At 44.1% G+C, this 20,347-nt stretch overlaps 2 protein-coding genes across 6 annotated transcripts; one reads left to right on the top strand and one right to left on the bottom strand.

Annotated features, from left to right (window-relative positions):
* Nucleotides 1–185: 185 nt before the first annotated feature.
* Nucleotides 186–6,164, bottom strand: lcat (lecithin-cholesterol acyltransferase). Of its 2 annotated transcripts, none has more exons than XM_018739458.2 (7): nt 6,087–6,164; nt 4,952–5,126; nt 2,946–3,102; nt 2,311–2,426; nt 2,120–2,215; nt 1,812–2,036; nt 186–1,449 (listed from the first exon to the last, which is right to left on the bottom strand). In XM_018739458.2, exons 2-7 carry the CDS (start codon nt 5,097–5,099, stop codon nt 845–847), a joined length of 1,347 nt encoding a protein of 448 aa, XP_018594974.2. In that variant the 5' UTR covers nt 5,100–5,126; nt 6,087–6,164; the 3' UTR covers nt 186–844. The 2 variants fall into 2 exon arrangements, with proteins under 2 accessions (XP_018594974.2, XP_018594975.1); XM_018739459.2 differs by lacking the exon at nt 6,087–6,164 and adding an exon at nt 5,737–5,801.
* ccdc135 (coiled-coil domain containing 135) lies at nt 5,978–20,110 on the top strand. Of its 4 annotated transcripts, none has more exons than XM_029253666.1 (18): nt 5,978–6,049; nt 6,168–6,341; nt 6,751–6,922; nt 10,757–10,882; nt 12,163–12,357; nt 12,543–12,701; nt 13,713–13,931; nt 14,026–14,154; nt 14,240–14,312; nt 14,393–14,521; nt 15,389–15,517; nt 15,919–16,124; nt 16,246–16,449; nt 17,166–17,276; nt 17,425–17,535; nt 17,666–17,860; nt 18,957–19,096; nt 19,870–20,110. In XM_029253666.1, exons 2-18 carry the CDS (start codon nt 6,196–6,198, stop codon nt 19,952–19,954), a joined length of 2,529 nt encoding a protein of 842 aa, XP_029109499.1. In that variant the 5' UTR covers nt 5,978–6,049; nt 6,168–6,195; the 3' UTR covers nt 19,955–20,110. The 4 variants fall into 4 exon arrangements, with proteins under 4 accessions (XP_029109499.1, XP_029109501.1, XP_029109500.1 ...); XM_029253668.1 differs by having other exon boundaries at nt 16,249–16,449; XM_029253667.1 differs by having other exon boundaries at nt 5,980–6,049; nt 6,165–6,341.
* Nucleotides 20,111–20,347: the final 237 nt, after the last annotated feature.

Raw genomic sequence — 20,347 nt, forward strand, 5'->3', positions numbered from 1 at the left:
CTCTGGCGGGGCCAGCAAGTCAAGTGTCATGTGAAAGTCATTACACAAGTGTAACATAACACTCCCTTACAAAACTTTTTTTTAAAAAAATAATTTAATTTTTAATTTTAATTTTTAAATTTATTTTTTTTTTTTTCCTTTTGCAAAATTTATTCAGTAAGACAACAGACCAACTTCCAGCGTTGTTCTAGTCTAAACCTTTTTTATTTTTAGCACTTTTAATCACAACAGGGAGAGGTAGAGGTAAACTTTTGGCAGATCTAGAGAGCAAATCTGAACACCTTGAAGTCCAGCAGACAGAGTAACAGAATTTTCCAGTCAAAGACATTGACTAATTTAGGTTACAATGTATAAAGTATGTAAAAGTTCTGTAGGTAAATGTGTTAAAAAAAAAAAAAACATATTATCTGTATTATTGTACTTTCAGCATAGAGCCCACAAAGTATAAGCCACATGGCACACAAAGTACAAACGTAGAGGTTACATGAATAAACTGCTTTTTCTTAACTGATATTATTACAAAATCGTTTGAGCATATCTTCAATGCATCCATCCATCCATCCATCCATCCATCCATCCACACATTCATTCATCCATTTTCACAAATTGTTTATCCAGCACAAGGTTGTATAGTTAAAGCAAATCCTGGGAAGCATGTCAGTCAGTTTAATCTGATAATAAAAGAACAAGAATGTTGCCATTAATTATTTAGGGAGACACACATTTTGCCTCTCAATGCTAGCAGCAAAGTGTATGTCTATTATAAAACTTTCTAGAGGATGTCATTGCGTTACATGTCTAGCCCCTCGCTCTCACCTTTAGGCGTTGGTGCAGGGGAAGCAGTCTAAACTGGTGGAGAGGTGTTGGCCATGGTAGGCTGACCATTTGGTTTTGGGGTAGGGCTGGAAGCAGACATCTGGTCTGAGGGATATGGCTTACCCTCCAAGATTTTCTGAATCAAGGTGAGTACTTTGTTGTTAAAGACAATGTCCAGATGGGGCATGCCTCGGAGCTCTGTGATGTGGACAGGCTTGTCCTGCTGACCGACCCATCGCTTGCACAGGCTCATGCTGCGGCTGTCTACTGTGTCATCACCATCATCATACACAAAGTCCACTGGGTCTGCATTGGGGAACTGCTCGTCATACACGTAGGTGACCGGGGTGGGCAGTCCGACACCGTACAAGCAGTATACCTCTACACCCGGGGGTGGCAAACCAGCATTTAGGTCCTTGGTGTCCTCCCACATGTACCAGCCATCCGCAAAGTCTATGTCGTGAAAGAAGCGTTTGTAGTCCTGCAGCGTGTAGTTGAAAGAAGGAGTCGAGATGAAGACATGATCTGAGGGCCACGCCAGTTCTGATGGAACCATCCATGGGTTGGTTGAGGTCATCCGCTGTTCCTCACGAATCTTAATGGTAGACATCAGCGAGATGCCATCATTATCACCTGCAGCAGATGAGGTACATCAGGTTAAGACAGTGTGGATTTCTTCTGCTCAGAAGTAAAACATCATGTTATTGAGCAATATAGATTGAGATCAGATCTGACACAGAACTGGAAATGATTACGTTCAAGTGAAAAACGTGAACAACAGGCAAAGGCTTTTTTTTTAATCACAGTAACGAGAATATATTTGAATCTAGCACTGAAAAGCAAGGCAAATAATGTTGTTTCCAGTATAGTGAATATTTGTCCTCAGCTGGTAACCCTCAAAATCCAGAGGAGTAAAGCAGGGTCTCCCTTTCCTCCCTCTCTGATACTAGATGTGTGTCACTGAGTGAAAGACTGAACTGTTGCCTATGACCCACCAGATGCCAGCACCCTGAGGGGCTTAACAGCCCCTCCCCAGGGTGCCCCCAGAGAAATGAAGCTCTTGATGTATTGGTCCTTCCAAGACTGGGGCTGCTGGTTCAGGAAGTAGAGGATATAATTGCTCCCCATACTGTGCCCCAGCAGATGAACTGGGTGCTTGTACTCATCGTACATCTCCTCCACCAGGGCTTTGAGCCGAGAAAAGTATTCTTCCTGCTCATCTAAAACACAACAGGAGAATTATGGAACACTACGTATGTGTTGACAAATGAAACTTTATAGATGTTCAGTGGATGATTCTCACTGGGGGCAATCCTCCAATCGTAGGGTGCTGCTCTGACTGTCTCGTTGCGAATATATCCCATGTTGACCAAGTGCTGTACCATAGTGTGAAGGTACCCTAGGAAAGGGCAAAAGTTGAATAATCAGCACTTATTATTATGTTGAGGGTATGAAAATGAAAGCGGTAGAGAGCAGGATACCAGGTTTACTTACCAGTTAGTTTGTTGGTGTCAAGAAACTCTACTGGGTATGTCTGCCCAAACCCTGGAACTCTCACCTCCACTCCTGGGGCATTGGAGGTTTTGCGTGTAGTCCTGTTATACACAATCCTGTAACGAGTGAAAGTTACGACACATAGAATTAATGTAGGATTCATTGTCCAGATCTGGAGCAATATGATGAGACGTGATGTGGCTTGTACAAGGACCAATAGCTGTAGATGCCAAAAACTCCAAGAAGATATGGAAGCTTTACATTTTTCTGAATAACAAGCTGCTTCAGGACAGAGGAAGGATTTTTAGGTAAATGAATGAGAGGGGGTGCAGTGGCGCAGTGGCGCAGTGGGTTGGACCGGGTCCTCCTCTCTGGTGGGTCTGGGGTTCGAGTCCCGCTTGGGGTGCTTTGCGGCGGACTGATGTCCCATCCTGGGTGTGTCCCCTCCCCCTACGCCCTGTGTTGCCGGATAGGCTCCGCGACCCCATATGGGACAAGTGGTTCAGAAAATGTATGATAATGAGTTGTGTTATTTCATGAAAATTAGCTATTTTAATAATATAAAAATAGCTATTTTACAAACACACACAATCCATTTTATGAAAACAAACACACACTTACTACAACTTACATACCTTATGTTGTCGATCCAGCAGTCAACGCCAATGGGCATGAACATGTTGAGGTCAATCCAGAGGGTGAAAAAGTTGTCTGTCTTCTTGTAGCACATCCAATGTACTAAACTGGGTTTATCAATTTTGGCCTCCAGCTGGTTTCCCAACTTCCCTGGAACTGCCATGGGAAAATGGGATGCCTCATCAAATGGAGAACTATGGTGAATATGTCCTCTCACTGATCAATATGAAAATAAAGTCCAGGTTATCCTGAAGACAAGGAGAGGGTTGCTATCTATCAATTTTGTGAAAAGGTGGTCAAACATCGAGCTTCACGCTACAATTTATAGCTGCCCGAATCAAATTCAAGACCCTGTTATTCTCTACAAATGCATCAATAGAACTGCTCCCAGTTATATACAAGACCTGATCAACCGCTACACCCCAACCAGGCCCCTTCACTCTTCTACTTCTGCTTGCTTGGTGGTCCCATGCACGAAAGGTAAAGCTCGGAGGTTCTCGGTTCTGGCTCCGTTGTGGTGGAATGACCTCCCCCTCTCACTCAGAATTGTTGAAACTCTGTCTACACTCAAGAAGGATCTGAAAACTCACCTTTTCCAGACCCACTTCACCCAAGATCTCTCCAGCTCATTTACGATGTAACTTGTCACACACATCATAACTCCATAAGCATCCCCAGATACAATCTTTATTCAGCCACTACTCTGGCATTGTACTTGCTTATGTGTGTATCTTCTAGTATTTTAAAAAAAAAAAATTGGTGGGAGGGTATCGGGATTTGTCTATCCTGTGTTTTATGCACCTACTCGATCGATGAAACTCGGTGCAGCAAGTGGTAGGTAACAAATTAGGTTTGCTTGAGACTTTCATGTCTGTAGCCGTGTCGCCTTCTCTTAATGTAATGCATAAACTGTACTTTTGCTGAGATGTTCGTCGCTTTGGACAAAAGCGTCTCCTAAATGAATAAATGTAAATGTAAATTTGCACTACTGTGTCACACAGAGCAGACTGGAGACCGGGTGTGGACCCAACTGCGGGATCGTTTTTTATTACAATACTTGGGACAAGGAAATACGCTTAGTCAGGGACAAGCGTGGTTCAATCCAAGGTGCAAACATGGTCCCCTAGAGGAGAATCCGAAGATGTGGCCAATGACGCGAAGCGAGGTTCAATGCCGTGGGAACAACGAGAAAGGTATACGGAGGAGGATGGCTAAGGCACTGAGAAAGAATCGTGGATGCAGGAAGGACGGTGGTCTGTAAGAGATTCCGCAACTGGTTAGGAGATAGGGATGGTCTGAATGCTCCAGCTGTGGACAGGTGCCTAAGCAGAGTCAGGTGCTGCTGGTTGAGGTGCGTGTGTGGTCGTGACATACTCAGCATAGTCTGTGTAGTCATGTCACATTCTCCACAGTAGTGTGTAGTATATTTGAGTGGTTACCCATGCCACTTTAGAGGCGCACGCATGAACCACGCTCCAGAAAAGCGGACAGTCAGAAGAACAAGTGCATTCAATTGATGCTAAAGAGGGATACATTTCTTGCTCCACTGAGTAGGTGGTTGCCATCAATAGAGTGCCAGCTTCCAGACAAGCTTTATTTAACAGGAGAGTTGTGTGTCCAGCGGGAGGAGGTTGGAAACGAAACAAGCAAGGGCTGCATGAATCATGAGCTCACCCCCTCCAAGGCCACTGCTACAGTTTATGAGCAGCATGGCCCAACACCTTGTGACAAAGGCACAATCTAAATCATACTCACTATAATGAAGCTACCCCGATGTGTTTCATGTTCACGGTCCCCTTTTCAATCATGCACCCCCACATCAAGACATGAAACTTGCCTTCCCTTTCTGTAAAACTTCGCTGTGCATATTTAGCAGATGTTCTCGTATTTTAATAGGCCTTTTGCCCGAGTTTCAAGCAGCTACAATGCTGAACTGTTGTAGCAATGGCCACATTCCTAGCGGAGCCTGAAGCTTGGCCTGAAGCTCCCGCCTCACAGAACTCACCCAGAATGAGAGGTGGTGTGCTGTTGCTGGGCACCCGAGGGGGCCCCGCATTCGGGGGGAAGATGATGTTGATGAGCCAGAAGCCCAGAGCTTGCTGGAGGCCAAGGAGCAGCAGGAGAACGGGTATCCGAGAGTACAACAGGCTCATCTTCTCCCCTGGAGTTGCAGTGCCTCTCTGTTGCCAACCAGGAAAGAGGGCTTTAGTTAAAGCTATGTGTGCTCCCTTTCGAGGTAGGGAGGGGGGAAGGGGGAGCGCAAGAAAAAGTCTGAGGTCACAGATCTGTCCCAGCACACAAATTCTCCCACACTCCCCAGCTGCTGCAACTCAGTGTGTCCTGATTTAAACTTTAGCATGTGGAAAACAGTGCCAATACTGAAACATTTTAAGAGAGTCCCTTACAGAAAAATAAACATAAGCGCTGCGGTCATTTGTCGCCCTATTGACCGAACCACTTGGATGTGTGTGCGCAGCAACGAGGTAAAACATTAACGAAGGACGATAAAACAATTTCACTGTGACTAACAGAGCTGCTAAAATCATGTTTATCTGTAAAATCTGTAAAAATATTTTCTGGTCAAAAATTCATCGTTAAAACGTCAGCTGTAAACGTGAAAGAGTCACATTATTATTTAATTATTATCGGTTCAGTTTGACACGCAAATATATCAGATGGTTGTGTTATATTAAAAATAAGAACACCAGAAACATGTAATACGAATGCAATTTAAACAGTGCAAAAGTGTCCGTTTTGAGTATTTTCAGTTTCGATCGTAAGAAATCTTACGAGGTTTTATCCATCCGGCAGGAGAACGTGGCCCTACGGCGTCCACGTGCGGTGTCCATGGAGACGGACGCAGCTCACCGACAGCAAGCGGCGGCACCGCTTCGCAGCGCCTGTTTCCTTGCTTTTTACCTGCTTCACCGACGCCTTTCTCTAGATCGACGTAAAATTCAGGGTGGACGAAGTGTATTGAACTGCAGACCAAGTTCCAGAGAGAGACCCGGCCGGGACTAACACAGTCTGCATCGAATCCTAAACATGTTTACTCTACTCTGAGTCTGACTGCCTACTCGCTTCTCTAAGTGAAGCGGATCAGGTAAAACCGTAGCGGCGTTTCCTTGCTTCTTAACTACCTTTTTTTTTTTTGTAATCGTGGGCTGGTGTTTGAAGGAAGGGTCCCGCTGAGAAAAGTGTTCTGTCTTGCGGTGGAGAAGCGGGTCCGTCCGCTTTCCGGCCGATCAGATGGACGAGCGACGGAAAGGAGCGACGATCGGCACGGAGTCGCCGAAGATCGAGGAGCTGCTCCAAGAGGGACAGGGGGGCAGAGAGCTCGAGGAGATGGAGAAGAGCCCGTCGCGCGAGGCTGTGTCCACCGCCAGGCCTGCGCTGTGAGACTGTGAACATGACACTCTGGTGGCAGCACAGAAGTCAAGATTTTTCTACATGGCCCATATCGTAAACTCAGATTTTCCCCCTTGATTTTTTATTTATTTTTTTTTGTCTTTGAGCAAATGTATTCTAGGGGCTGCGGTTAGAGCTGCTGCTCTTTGGATCGGAAGGTTTTGGGTTCGAATCCCCCCTTTGCTGTGGTGCTCACCTAAAGTGGCTCCTGTTCCGTACAGGGTTCAGTAATTGTTAGTGTCCTCGGTTCGTTTGGAAAATAAATGTAATGTGCTCTAAATATAATATAAATGCAGCAGACGTACTTGAAGGTGGATGATTCCTTCGCAGAAAGCGGTGTTTAGGTGGAAACCACAGCTTTTGTTGTGGGATTCAAATTACTGTATGTCCCGACAGGTCACCGAGGCCAGAGGTGGACCCGTCCCGGTGTCCCACGTCTTACAAGGAGAATTCGCCACAGGAGAAGCTGCTGCTGGCGGTAGCCGAGAACTTCCACGCACAGTACTCCCACCTGTACCCGGAGCGCAAACCACTACTGCTCTGCCCACTCAATGAATGTGGGGTTCCGGTACACACAAATTATATATATGTATATATAATATACAGTACTGTGCAAAAGTCTTAGGCGCTTGGATGTTTCACAAAAATATTTGTTATAGACGGTTATTTAATGTCTTCTGCATTAGTATTAATGGGAAAGAGCATATTTTAGATTTCCAAGGTGCAAACCTGCCACGACCCCACTCAGGACAAGCGGTTGTTGACAATGGATGGTTATTAAGCTTTGTAGCAGGTTAATTAATTAAGAGCATTATTTTTGGAAGCGTCCTCATCTTTACAGCTTTTTTCCGTAAGTGCCTAAAACTTTTGCTCAGTACTGTATATATATTTATAGAGAGAGATACATGTGCACAGGCAGGCACACATGCAGTTTGTTTTGTTTTCCTGCCAATGTCCTTTACGCTGACTTTATTATTATTAATGTTTATTTAGCCGATGGCTTTATCAGAAGTTATTGACAGAGTCAATACATTAATGCCTTTGAAAGTACAGTACAATGATGTAATCACATAACAGTCAGAGTTCTGTAGTTAACATGATCAGCCTATTTATTACACATGATCGAACGAAAGCATTTGGCAGTCGTACATTCACTCACCTGCTCGCTCGCTCGCTCACTCACTTATATAAACCGCTTGTTCAAGTTACAGTTGTACTAGTCCAGAGTCTGTCCTGGAAACACTTCTAGGCTAGTCGGGGTACACCCTGGACAAGACACCAGTCCACTGGGTGGTAAACATTAGATTTAACAGATTCAAATTATTACTCAACAATTAAACTATTACAAAATCAACATAGATTCAACAGCACAGTAAGGAAAACATGCAAGGAAAAGGCCATTGATTGATGTGTTGGAGTCTAAGCTAAGAAGATAGGAAAAGGACATGAGATCCTAAGAGGGCAAGTTTAAGGTGATGATAATTCATCCCTCAGGAGGAACTGAGAGACAATTAGATGTCTGGTGTTGGATCTGGAGACTGAAAGAAGGAAGCGAGATGAAAATCGGCATTGTCTGCATAGATATGGCATGAGAATAAGAGGATACAGTTGTCTGTTAAGGATCAAATGTCAAGGAAGAGTTAATTTATTAAAAATTTGTTTTCTTTTCAATGATGATATTTTGTTGGGTTAACATAGGACTTTACTGACATGGGGACTTTTTTGATGGAAACATGCATACAAATACGTGTGGGGGTGGTGGTGATAATGTAGTAGTTTAAGCTGCTGTCTTCAAACTTAAGACTGCAAGTTTAAATCCTCTTTACTGTTCTTATGTACCCTTATTTGAGGTATTTCTCCTAAATTGCACCAGTAAAAAATATCCAGCTGTATAAATGGGTAAATAATTGTAGATCATTTGATGTTGCAAGTTGCTTTAGAAAAAAGTGTCAGCTAAATGAATAAATATAAATGCATGGGTTGGATGAATACTGGATGCACCAAACAATGAATGTATGGCAAGTAAATATTTAGAAATACAGCAGATCGACATTTCCCCTTCAGTTATTCTTGAAATGTTGACAGCTATGCAGTGGGGTGCTGAATCTTTCTTTAGCGTGAAAATCCTCCAGCTCACTGAGAAATGAAGAAGTTGAAGGAACCGAACTGTTCTCGCTTTGCTGTAGACCCTGGTATAAACGTTTACTGCTGTTTTAGGTGATTCTGTCAAATGCAAACATTGAGGACTTACAGTAGTTGATTCATTTTTTTTTTGGCTGCTAAGGGAAATAGATGCTAAGGGGGTGCATGGTGGTGCAGCGGGTTTGGCCAGGTCCTGGTCTCTAGCGGGTCTGGGGTTTAAGTCCCGCCTGGGGTGCCCTGTGATGGACTGGCATCCCGTCCTGGGTGTGTCCTCTCCCCCTCCAGCCTCGCACCCTGTGCTGCCGGGTTAGGCTCCGGCTCACCGCGACCCACGCCCCCCCCCTTTGGCTTCAGCCAATGTGTGTGTGTGTGTGTGGAGGAAATAGATATCCTCAATAAAGTAATGTCTTTCACCTAGACACTTTGAGCACATGGTCTGAATACTTACGCTTTAATGCCTTGCAGCAGATACATAGTGCTCTTCATTTTAATATGACTCAACTAGTGCAGTTTCCTTTCTAACTGTTTACAGCTACTTGAAAATTTGAGCCAAATACATTTACATTCATGTGGCAGTTTTCTCCAAAGTGACATACATCTCAGAAAACAACAGTGCATTACACCAACAAAGAGGAGATCGAGAAACAGACATGTGGTTCTTGAGTTCTTTTTTTTAATGTAATAGGCTACACATGTATTTACTGAGCACATGTGAGATCGGGGAGAACGGAATCCGAAAGAGATGCATTTTCGGACTATGTTCGAATACTGAGAGGGATTCAGCAGTTCCGAGTGAGAGAGGGAGGTCATTCCACCATGTATACATGCGATTGCGTCTACAAAACCCGTGTACCTTCCGCGGTGAAAACTGCAGTTCTGTTCCTAGAACTTGAACCAAAAGCACACATTCTCCCAGGTACAAATGGTCAGTTGTTTGGGTTCGAGATAAAAATGATGTGATCATGAAGACGGCACAGATAACTCGCATGCTGGGCCAGAACACGCAGACGTGCTAAAGGGCAGTTATGGGCTTTTTAGTCACTCCACCTTCTGTTTGTGCTGTCGTGTGAGGAAATCGCAGCTACAGAAAAAGACCTTTCCTCTTCATCCTGACCAGTAAATGCAAATGTTTTTCGGCAACCACAGAATAGACACAACGTTTCATAATAAATAGTATGGAGAAATTTTGATGCTCATTCTTTTCCACTAAAAATCCAAGTGCAGTATAATTTTCATCTCCCAAGAAAACGTGATCCAAGTCCAACAACAGACTATTTATTATATTTGTAGCTCTTTCTGAAATGATTATTTGTTCCTATATACCACTGTTGTCATTTTTTATAGGACTTGAAGTTAATTGGTTTCAGTGTTGCTGCCAAGTCGTCCTTCTGTGGCAATAGCTGTGTGCGTGTCGGGGAATTAGCTTAGTTTAGTTTTACGGTAGTTGTGGTAAGAAATGCTGGAAGAGGAACAATACCAGTTGGTTTTTTTCTGTAAGTTCATGTTTTAGAGAATTGCAGGAAAACATACGTATTCATTTTACCGACGTGTAAAATGTTAAGTCTGTGCACTCGGCTACTTAGAATCGCAAATATTAGCCATTTATACAGCTGGATAATTTTTACTGCATCAGTCCAGTGGCACTACAGCAGAGGGTTGGATTTGAACCTGGGACCTTTGGGTGCGAGGTAGTGACCACTGTGCTCCCTGCTCTGTAATATACTGTAGTACACATGCACTGTAATGTAACTGTCCCTAAACTACTTATTTACAGTTGTAGATTAATTTTATTTTTTATTACACGTCTACCTTTCGGAGGGGGGTGCGGCGGTGCAGTAGGTTGGACCGGATCCTGCTCTCTGGTAGGTCTGGGGTTCGAGTCCCGCTTGGGGTGCCTTGCAACGGACCGGGTGTGTCCCTTTCGCCCTGTGTTGCCGGGTTAGGCTCCAGCTCCCCGCGACCCCCTATGGGACAGGTGGCTTCAGATGATGTGTGTGTGATCTGGTTGATGGTATGGATTGTAGGTTTCATTAAGTGTTAACAGATCTAGACTTCTCTTTCGTGCAACATCATGATCGGATTTTCCTATACAGTGTTCGTTTTGTGACAGGCCTCCTTTCTCTTTCTCGTACCGTATGTTGACACATACCTGCTCCGATGGGTTGTTGAGGCGCGGGAGGGATGGATGGCCTGTATTTGTGCCTTTATGGATAACATCATTGCCCACATGATGGAAAGGCTCTCTTGTCTTTCCGGGCAGAAGTTTGTCAGTACAACTCTGCGCCCTACCCTGCTGCCGTACCCAGAGCTGTACAGTTGGGAGGGGTGTGCCAGTTTTGTGTCTGACTTCCTGTCACTGGAGCCACTGGATGCACCCATCGACCCCGTGAGTATGAGCAGCACATCTGCAAAGTCCTCCTTTAATGTTATTTTGACGCTTAGCTGATGATTTCATCTGTCTGAACATGTCAGTGCTTTTGTTGTTTTCAGTCAATCTACCTTCTGTTTTGGGGGGGGGGCACAGTGATGCAGCAGGTTTGGCCGGGTCCTGCTCTCTGGTGGGTCTGGGGGTTCGAGTCCTGCTTTGGGTGCCTTGCAATGGACTGGCGTCCTGTCCCGGGTGTGTCCCCTCCACCCTATTAATAATTGTTCTATTATTGGGTCAATCATTGTAAGTAGCTTAATATCGTAAGTTATTCTGAAGGAAAGTGTCAGCTAAGTGTATCGATAGAAATTTTGGAAGTTCTTGCAAAAATGCATATACAGCAATCCCTCCCTCCAATGACGAAATTAAATTCTGAAAATGGTGCCGATACCGAAGTTCCGGATACCAAAACCCTATTTCCCATTATTTTAAATGGGAAAAATAATAATGCGTTTTCCGGAAGCCTGAAAACCCCAGACCAGGCTTCGCAATCATTCTTGCGCTGCCACTGCACGAATGGCTCAAACCAAAGTGAGCACAAGACGGGAAACCAACAGGACACAGCTGATGGTACTCTAGCGCCAACTGCAGTACATTAACGCACTTCTGCTTCACTCGCACGAAACACAACTTTGAAATGTTTTTGGATACTTTTTGGATAAATTTCATTACACTGATTTTTCATTCCGGGTGAAATCGAAAATTGGGCATCAAAAGCCAAGCACCGTTACCTTGAAATTTCAGATAAAGAGAGTTTTAAGTTGAGGCATCCCTGGGTATAAACTGACACTATAACGCATTGACTTGTGTCTCTAATAGAAGGGACACAGGTAGTTTACTGATGAGAACTGATACCTCTGGTCTTGTAGGACTCGGGACGAATCCCCTTTCCTGCTGTACTACCTTTGAGCAAAGGTATAAACATATTGTGTAGCTCTATAAAGGGGAGCGTAGTGGTGCAGTGGGTTGGACTGAGTCCTGCTCTCTGGTGGGTCTGGGGTTCGAGCCCTGCTTGGGGTCCCTATGACGGACTGGTCCCCTACCCCTCCAGCCTTATGCCCTGTATTGCTGGGTCAGGCTCTGGCTCCCCATGACCCTGTATGGGACAAGTGGTTTCAGATGGTGTGTCTGTGTAGCTCTATAAATGGGCCTACGATTGAGAAGAATCCACTAAATGGAAAAAATGTATAAGTTTGGTGGAATGAAGGACCTAGGGCCTTGTTTGTGTTGTGTCCCTGCAGCCCAAGCAGCTGTCCTCTCCAACGTGGGTACTGCAGACTAGACGGGGCAACTGCTTTGACTTCTCCACCCTGCTCTGCTCCCTGCTTCTGGGTGCCGGGTACGATGCCTACTGCGTCAGCGGCTACGCGGTGAAAGAGATGTGCCTGCTGAATCAGTCTCACCATGAGTGTCCCTTGCTGCTTAACGAAAAGAAGGTTCCTAAGACGTTTCACTCCCCATTTTCAGCTCTTTCTTCCCCAGCCTCGACTGGGATTTTGAGTAGTTATGAGCTTAGCTGAAACAAAAAGCAGCATGTTGTGTGGCCCATCAGGGCAAGAGTTCCCCATCCCTGCAGTTCTCTAGCGTGTAACGGGGTAACTCGTGCCGCTCCACTGTTCAGGAGAAGACGGAAGAGCAGAATTCACCTGTGAAGAAGTACTCAGTGAAGCCTCCAAAAGACCTGTGTAGTGGGTTTGAAAGGATGCAGGAGAGCAAGCAACAAGCCCAAGCTCAGGCCATCATCCTCCAAAGACAACAGGAGATGGAGAGGTTGGAAATGGTAAATTCACATGCTCTCACTCCCTCATGGCAGGTCAAAGTCTGGCATCGCCTCTCTTTTCCATGTAGCTGGTGACTGTGTGGAAAATGTGGTATGAGACAGTCACAAGGGTGTGGCAAGACTGAGAGCATGTGATTTAGGGGGTAGAAGGTAGTGTAATGTTTAGAGCCGTTTCCTTGACGTCGGAGGCCCCTTGTTTGAATCCCACTCATGCTACCCCTGAGCAAAGTACTTCCTCGGAATGATCCTAGTAAAGACTAAAGGGAAAATGCACAAGTGTAAATAGCATAACATACGCAGAGCCATATTATAAATCATTTTGGAGAAAGCATCAGTTAAATGTATAAATACATTTACATGTACATTTATTCATTTAGCAGTTTTTCTCCAAAGCGATGTACTTCTCAGAAAACGGTGCAACAGTGCATTACACAGAGATCAGAATGCAGACACGTAATTCTAGAGTACAGTCCGTTTCTATTGTACACCATATAAACCAGTATACAATACATGAGTATACAGTGCATTCAGAAAGTACTCAGACCCCTCTTTAAAAATTTTTAATGTCGTAGTCTTATGTTAAAATCGTTTAAATGAATTTTTTTCCCTCATCGATCTATACTCAAAACCCCATAATGACAAAGTGAAAACAGGATTTTAGAAATGTTTGCAAATATTTCTTTTATTTAACAGATAATGAATTTCCAGGTGTACTGATCACGTAGGGGATCGAGAGAAAACTGAGTCCAAAAGAGATGTTTTTGAGACCCTTCTTGAATGCTGAGGTTCAGCAGTTCTGAGTCAGAGGGGAAGACTCAAAATCTTAGTCCATTTTGATTTTGGACCTCATGTGTGTGGAACCACCAAGTGGCCAGAGTGTAGCAGTCTTGTTGGGGAGTAACAAGAAATCGGGTCTTGTAGGTATCGGGGATCAGATCCATGCATGGTCTTGTAAAATAATAAATAACACTAATTTCTTCATTTATATCTCTGTGATGTGGTGGAAAACAGGAGAAAGAGCGCCCTTCTCCAGACCCCCTTCTGGGACTATGGGTGCACAGCTGGGTGCTGGTGTTGTCTGGCAGCAGAGAGGTCGCAGAGAACTTCTTCATTGACCCACTGACAGGGAAGAGCTTCCCCACCGTAGAGGACTGCTTTGTGGGGGTGGAGAGCATCTGGAACCATCGGAACTACTGGGTCAACATGCAAGACTGCCGCTTTGGTTGCTCGGTCAGTGCCACGTCTCTCTGCGCGGTCTGCGTGTCGCTGGAAACACATCTCACACATGCACTCCATACAGTCCTGATGACTGCAATGTGTGTAGGAGATGAGCTACGACCTGGGGGACATAACAAGATGGGAGTACCTGTTGTTTGACCCATGGGGCAACCCAGCCCTGCCTGTCTCCAATGTGAAAGCCTCAGCTGATCTAGTGGATGGGGACGAGGATAAGGTGCGTTTCTCCCTCTTTGCTCTCTTGTCTACTCTACCGCATTTCCATTTGTGCAACATTGTTTTCTCCATTTGTGTGTCTGTAGGAAGACAATGAGGAGCCCCCGGTGTTTGAGATGCCTCCATCGTGGGTGAAGAGAATCCAAATTTCTGAGCAAGGTGACGGCTTCCCCTGCTTCCTTTCCTCTGTCCGCTTGGCCCCGCTGTACTCGTGTCGCTCATACTTGGCCTTTTCACAGACATGGAGATGCGTTACCCTGGGGGCATGAAGGTGATCCAATACCGCAAGGCCAGGCTTGAGAAGTTTGCCCCATACCTGCTTAACGACGGCTTGGTGACACGTCTGACCACCTACAAAGACGTGAATTGTGAGCACTTGTCCTGTCACACGACTTTACACACACACACACACAACAGGAGTTTGCCCACTGGAGTGATTTCATGGAACACATGAAGTGAATTAATTAGGCAAACTCCCAGAGATCTAATTCAACTAAATGAATATTATTTCTCATGGAAAAAATAATTGGTTCCCAGATAATAAGAACATGTTTACAATATGTTTTGTTATATTTCAAACTAAATATTTCTAGATTCCCATTTAATGTTCTAATTCCATTCATTCGTCATGACTAACCACTTTTGGAATGCTGGATCGTGGTGGTCCAAAGCGTACCTCGTAAAGCACAGGTTCTGGGAATATGGTACTTGGCCCTCTGGACAAACTCATGTTCTAACGCTAAACTGTCAGTCAAAATAAGACATTCGTTTGCAGATATTTTAAAGAAAATGTTAACCTGAAATTGCTGCTTGCATAAGTATTCAGACCTCTCACATGAATATTTGGAACAGCCACCTTTTCCTACAATAACAGTTTCAAGTCTTTTGGGATAAGTATGCACTAACTTTGCAGACTGTTTGCGAATTATTATGAGTATACAAAGTTCACGGTAAAAATACTTTTTGGAAAAATTTGTGTACAAATAATTTGTAATCCAGGTAATGTTGATAACTCTCCAAGGTTTGAATACTACTGTAAGGCACTGTACGTGATTGTCCCCCATCTCAGCTTCAATACCGTCATCCCTCACTAGGCACCATTTCTGTAAATAGCAAAAAATAAAACACAAGTTTCACACACTTTGAGTCTCCGGGGAAAAACCTCCTCTTTATTCCCTCTTTGTCTTCTCTTCATCTTCACCTCCACCTTCTGATATGGTTGGTCTGTTGCATAGGCATTCAGCCCATCACCATGAAGGAATGGTTCCAACACCGGCAAGACTACTTACAGGAGCGCCAGCTGACAAAGGCGGACAATGTGACGATGGAGCTCTTTCGACCTGGAAGGAGCTATTCGCTCAAAAGTAAATATAAAAACATAATTTCAACATATCAACAACCCTGACAGCGTATAGGGTATAGCACATGTACACATACTCAGAGGTTTTATAATCCAGCATTGAAAGTTTTGGTGGGACATGAGGTGTATTGACTTATTAAATCACTGTCCTCATTTACTGATTGCCAGTCTGTTTCTTTTTTTTCCCCAAATAACAACTGTTTTTCCCAAAAGTCACTGAATGCCTTTTTGAAATAAAATTATTTTTAACATACTTGTGCCAAATTTTGAGAGAGTCTTTAAGCTTGTTAGGGGTTTGCGTGTTTTAAACTTATATTAAGTAGGGTCAATTTGAATATGGCAGGGGTGAAATTCATAGTTGAAGACGCATCTTTATGTGAGAACCACATGCTTCTCTCTCCACAGGCCACAGGTACGTGACACTGGTTCCAGAGACAGAGCGTGAGATGGAGTTCTACAGCCATGCCCGTGCTGATGGGCTGGCCAAGCGAGTGGAGCTGCCCACTGAGATGACTGAGACATTTGAGCAGAGGACGGACTTCCTGTACCATCGGCATGTGGTCTTTAGCAGGCTCAGCGAGACCTCGGACCAAGGGCAGCGCTCCATAGAGGTGATGAGAAGAAAAACCCCAACTACGTAGAGATGAACACATCATAAGTGACTCCAGCCATAATCCACACAGGTGCCATGCTGTAACACTGATGTCATCTGTGTGACACCACTGCAAACAGAAGGTGGTGGAGCGATTCCACAGGAATCAAGCAAAGCCAGCCAGCGAGGATACGGCTGAGCGGGTCTTCCTCATTTCCGAAGGCCGCATCCAGGTGACATATCACAGCGAGGACGACAGGATAATCCCTGCCTGGCTCAGCTTCGTCAAGCCCCATGACTCTCAGAAGCAACCCTTCACATCCGACATGGTCTCCATGTTCCAGGTGAAAGCACACGCATTTGTAAGGGCAATCAAATGTGATTTTCCGGTAGCTCTCATAAAATTAGGGTCTTGGAGATACGGAACACTGGTAGAATATGCTGTAAAGTGGACTGCACTTTGAATTTATATCTTTGAAATGTGGAGGGAAGTCACTGTTTGCCAGCGAGAAAAATGTAGGTCTTATTGGGTTATATATATATTACTATTCTCTCATAGATCTGTTTATGAAAATGTCATTGAATTCATAAAAATGTGTGTTGTGAAAATCCTGAAATAATACTGTATTTGATTATAATTGTAAATTCCCATTAAATATTTGAAATAATTTGAGAGCGACTAAACTGGACACTTGAAAGACATAAATGGACTGCATTTATTAAGTCTAAAGGGGAACTAGAGTCTCAACATCAAGGATTGTTTAATTTTGTTTTATTTATCCAAAGCACCTTACACTGTTTGACACATTTATTCAACTGGGAATTTTTACTGGAGTAGTTGAAAGTATGTAATGCAGTAGCAAGAAGTGGGATCAAGCTGCACTAACAGGCCATGTCCTTAAGTGCTAAACTTCCTACTGCCTACTGAATTTTTTAGGTTTAAACATTAACTCATTTCAAATTCACATTCATGGACTATGAAGGCTCACTGCAATTTAGAAACGTTTTGTTTATCAGTGCATTCATTTTGTATTTGTACTGCTCCACATGGTGTGTGCAGGTGGACCCATTTGAGAAACCCAAGAAGAACTTGCTTCTCTATGAGATGCTGATGTCTCTGATGAAGGAGGAGGAAAAAGTGATGCTCAGGGTCATGGACTCTGAGAAGGAGGTATGAAGTTAGGGTTACCCTCTCTGAGTGTGGCCTGGCTTAGGGGTACAGTGAAGTTGACCCATGCTAAGGACCATAAGGAGGTATATGTGTGATTGGATATGCTCTTCTGTGACAAACAGGTCTTCATCTCTGCCATGTATAATAGGTAAGAGCGATCCTTGCTCTGCGCGAACAGGAGGAGAGGAAAATAAAACTTCACATTTCCATTTACAACACTGCCCGGAATGAGAAAGCCCGCACGCACCGTGAGATGAAGGTGACCCTCATGGGCTTCAGTCATTTTAACCATCAACATGAGGGAATTCAGCAGCCGCCTATGTTTTGTCACCGATACCCATCGCCCCCGTGCCCTGTTCTTCCTTGCTAATTCCTCGTTTCCTCCCTAGGCTCGCCTGGCTAAGGAGGAGCAGGTGCGTCGGGAGCAGAAGGAGCTGGACTATCTGGCACCTTTCCTGGCCAAGCTGGGTGACCCAGAGACCCTGACGCGCCAGGAGGCTCTGCAGCTGCGCAGTGACTGCCTGACAGACCTGAAGCAGCGGCTCATTGACAAGGCCAATTTAATTCAGGCATGCTTTGAGAAGGTAAACCGGCCCTGCTGACTAATGGGCCGTAGTACATTGCCATTTTTAACATGGGTGTGGACATTACTGCTGCAAAATTATATCCATAACCTGGACACTCACTGATCTATGGGGATCTCCGGTTCTGTCTTCCACGAAAACTTGCACTTATATGGCAGTATCATATTCAGGATTTCATATGTCTCTTAAATTCAAGAGGCACTGCAGTAAAGGGTCTATATAATGTCTGATTCATACCGGGTCTCTTCTCGAGGATGTAGGCAGATTTTTTTAAAACATTTTAGGACACTTGCGTACCTTACACTAAAGAAGACGACCTCGAACAACAAATTAAACAAAAAAAACCTATAAACACTTATCACATAAATCTTGTTCTAGTGATGAAGGTAAATATTTATGTTTATAGGAAATTAGTAATGAATTTAATAAAAGAAAAAATAAATATGAAAAATATATCTAAAACCCTATATCTCTTAACATATGAAACATTTGTTCCCCGCCACTTACAATAATCAGAAAAACTATGGAAAAAATGCTACAAGCTGTGGATGTTCATCAAAACTAATCAACTATTCGGTAACAATGGTTGTATAGAAAATGAACATGGAACACGGCACATTTTCAAAAATGTGGCTTATGCACAACACTGAACTGAACAACAGAGACCTGCGTTAACAGAAGACTTCTGTATATTCTCTGGACCTTCTCCCTAAACTTCTCTTGATTTTTCTCCGACTGAATCCGTCTCACTCTTGTTTAACTTTGTATTTACCTCTTCCAAGAGTACATTGCACAAAAAGAAACAGCTGCACCGTCAAGAGGTTTATTCTTGTTGATCCTGACAAACTAGATGTTAGTGTGTTTTTCATGAATACTGAAAAGAGCCGAATTTGCTCATCTTGGTGGTGGTGTTAGTCACTGTTACAGCGTTTCTACTCCATTAAACGTCCACCCACGTCTCCTTTTACCATTAGACCTCAATAGTGACTAATTCTGCAGACAGGAATACTGCAAATATTGAGAGGCAACTTCTGAATTGGGACTGAGTTAACGCAGTTAAGTGACTGTACCAGCAGTGACTGGAAATTCTTTACAGGAAACCCAGGAGCTGCAGCTGAAGCAGCAGTGGTACCAGAAAAACCAGTTGTCCATGAGCAAGGAGGACGAGGCCACCTACCTGGCCTACTGTTCTGACGCCATGTTCCGCATCCATGTCCTCAAGCTGCGCCTCAGCAGGTACCCTGCCCCGCACACCCCTCTCCTCCTGCTTCCTTAGTGTCTCTCACCATCTTGCTGGAGAAATTTTACACTATTGAAAGACTTAATGACAGAGTTGTTCATCAGCTTTTATCTTATTTACACAATCACCTATCTACACTGTTTTGCCTGAGTAATTCAGGGTAATTGCCTTATTCACAGCGACATTCTTAGTATAACAATGAGTCTTTTTGGTCATCTTCAGGTGTTTGACCACTATGCTCTCTGCACCATATACAAAGTATTTCATTATAAACTAATGTAGCGTGCTGTACTCTAGCTTCGGATGGGGCGAAGAAGGACACAGACAGCATCCATTAAAAACACTTATTAGAACACAGCACAGGAAGAGATATAAGCAGAAACACATGGCAATAAAGCACTTGGTCCAAGGACCCCTTTTCCTCAAGCTCATCAACCCAGCTTCCCAGTCTGCTTAGCACCCCTCAGGCCCTTTTTTTTTTTTGGCCAACTCATTCACCCCCTTATGTTCCCTGTGAGTCCCAATAGCGGTTGAACACAATTCCATTTTACCCACAATTCAACTGTGTGCAATAAACCCATTTTCCCGCTCAAACTCCCAGTAATGAAGGTCGTTAGAATACATTTACAGTTTAATAGGTTTCACAGCCTCTTTAGTCACAGAAGGTGTAATTGTTTATTTTTTTCTGTGCTGATAACAAGTAGTTGAATTGTTCAGTTGCAGCACTGGTGTCATGTATTTGTGTGTGTGTGTGTGTTTATTTATTAAGGCATAAGGATAAAGCCCCGCAGAAGTACTTGGCCCTGGAGGAGAAACTGAGGCGAGACCCCAGACTGGCTGCTCACTTGTGTTGAACCCACACTGCCAGGCATGGCTGGAAACGCACCTCACGTCTTTTCCCCACAAGCTCGAATTAAAAAGCTCCTCAAGAAAATCTGAATACATGATGATCCGGAACATTCCCACTACTAGTCCTGCCGAATTTGAAAAACAATAAAAATCTTAATGTACTGGATGGCGTTTTCTTTGTCTACCAAATATTATACATTCGCCTCGCCTAAGCCTACAATGAAACAGCAAATTATATGAAAATACATGCGACGGGTGGAGCAATTACTGTACTTCTAAGTACGGTACATGAGGACATTGTAACCCGGCACAGAGAATTGAGTCAGCCCATACGGCAGGGGGCGCCATAGCGAGCTCCGCCGCGCTCTCCCTGCCATATCGGCCTTCTTTGCGATCCC

This window comes from Scleropages formosus, chromosome 7 (assembly GCF_900964775.1).
Source record: "Scleropages formosus chromosome 7, fSclFor1.1, whole genome shotgun sequence".
NCBI lineage: Eukaryota > Metazoa > Chordata > Actinopteri > Osteoglossiformes > Osteoglossidae > Scleropages > Scleropages formosus.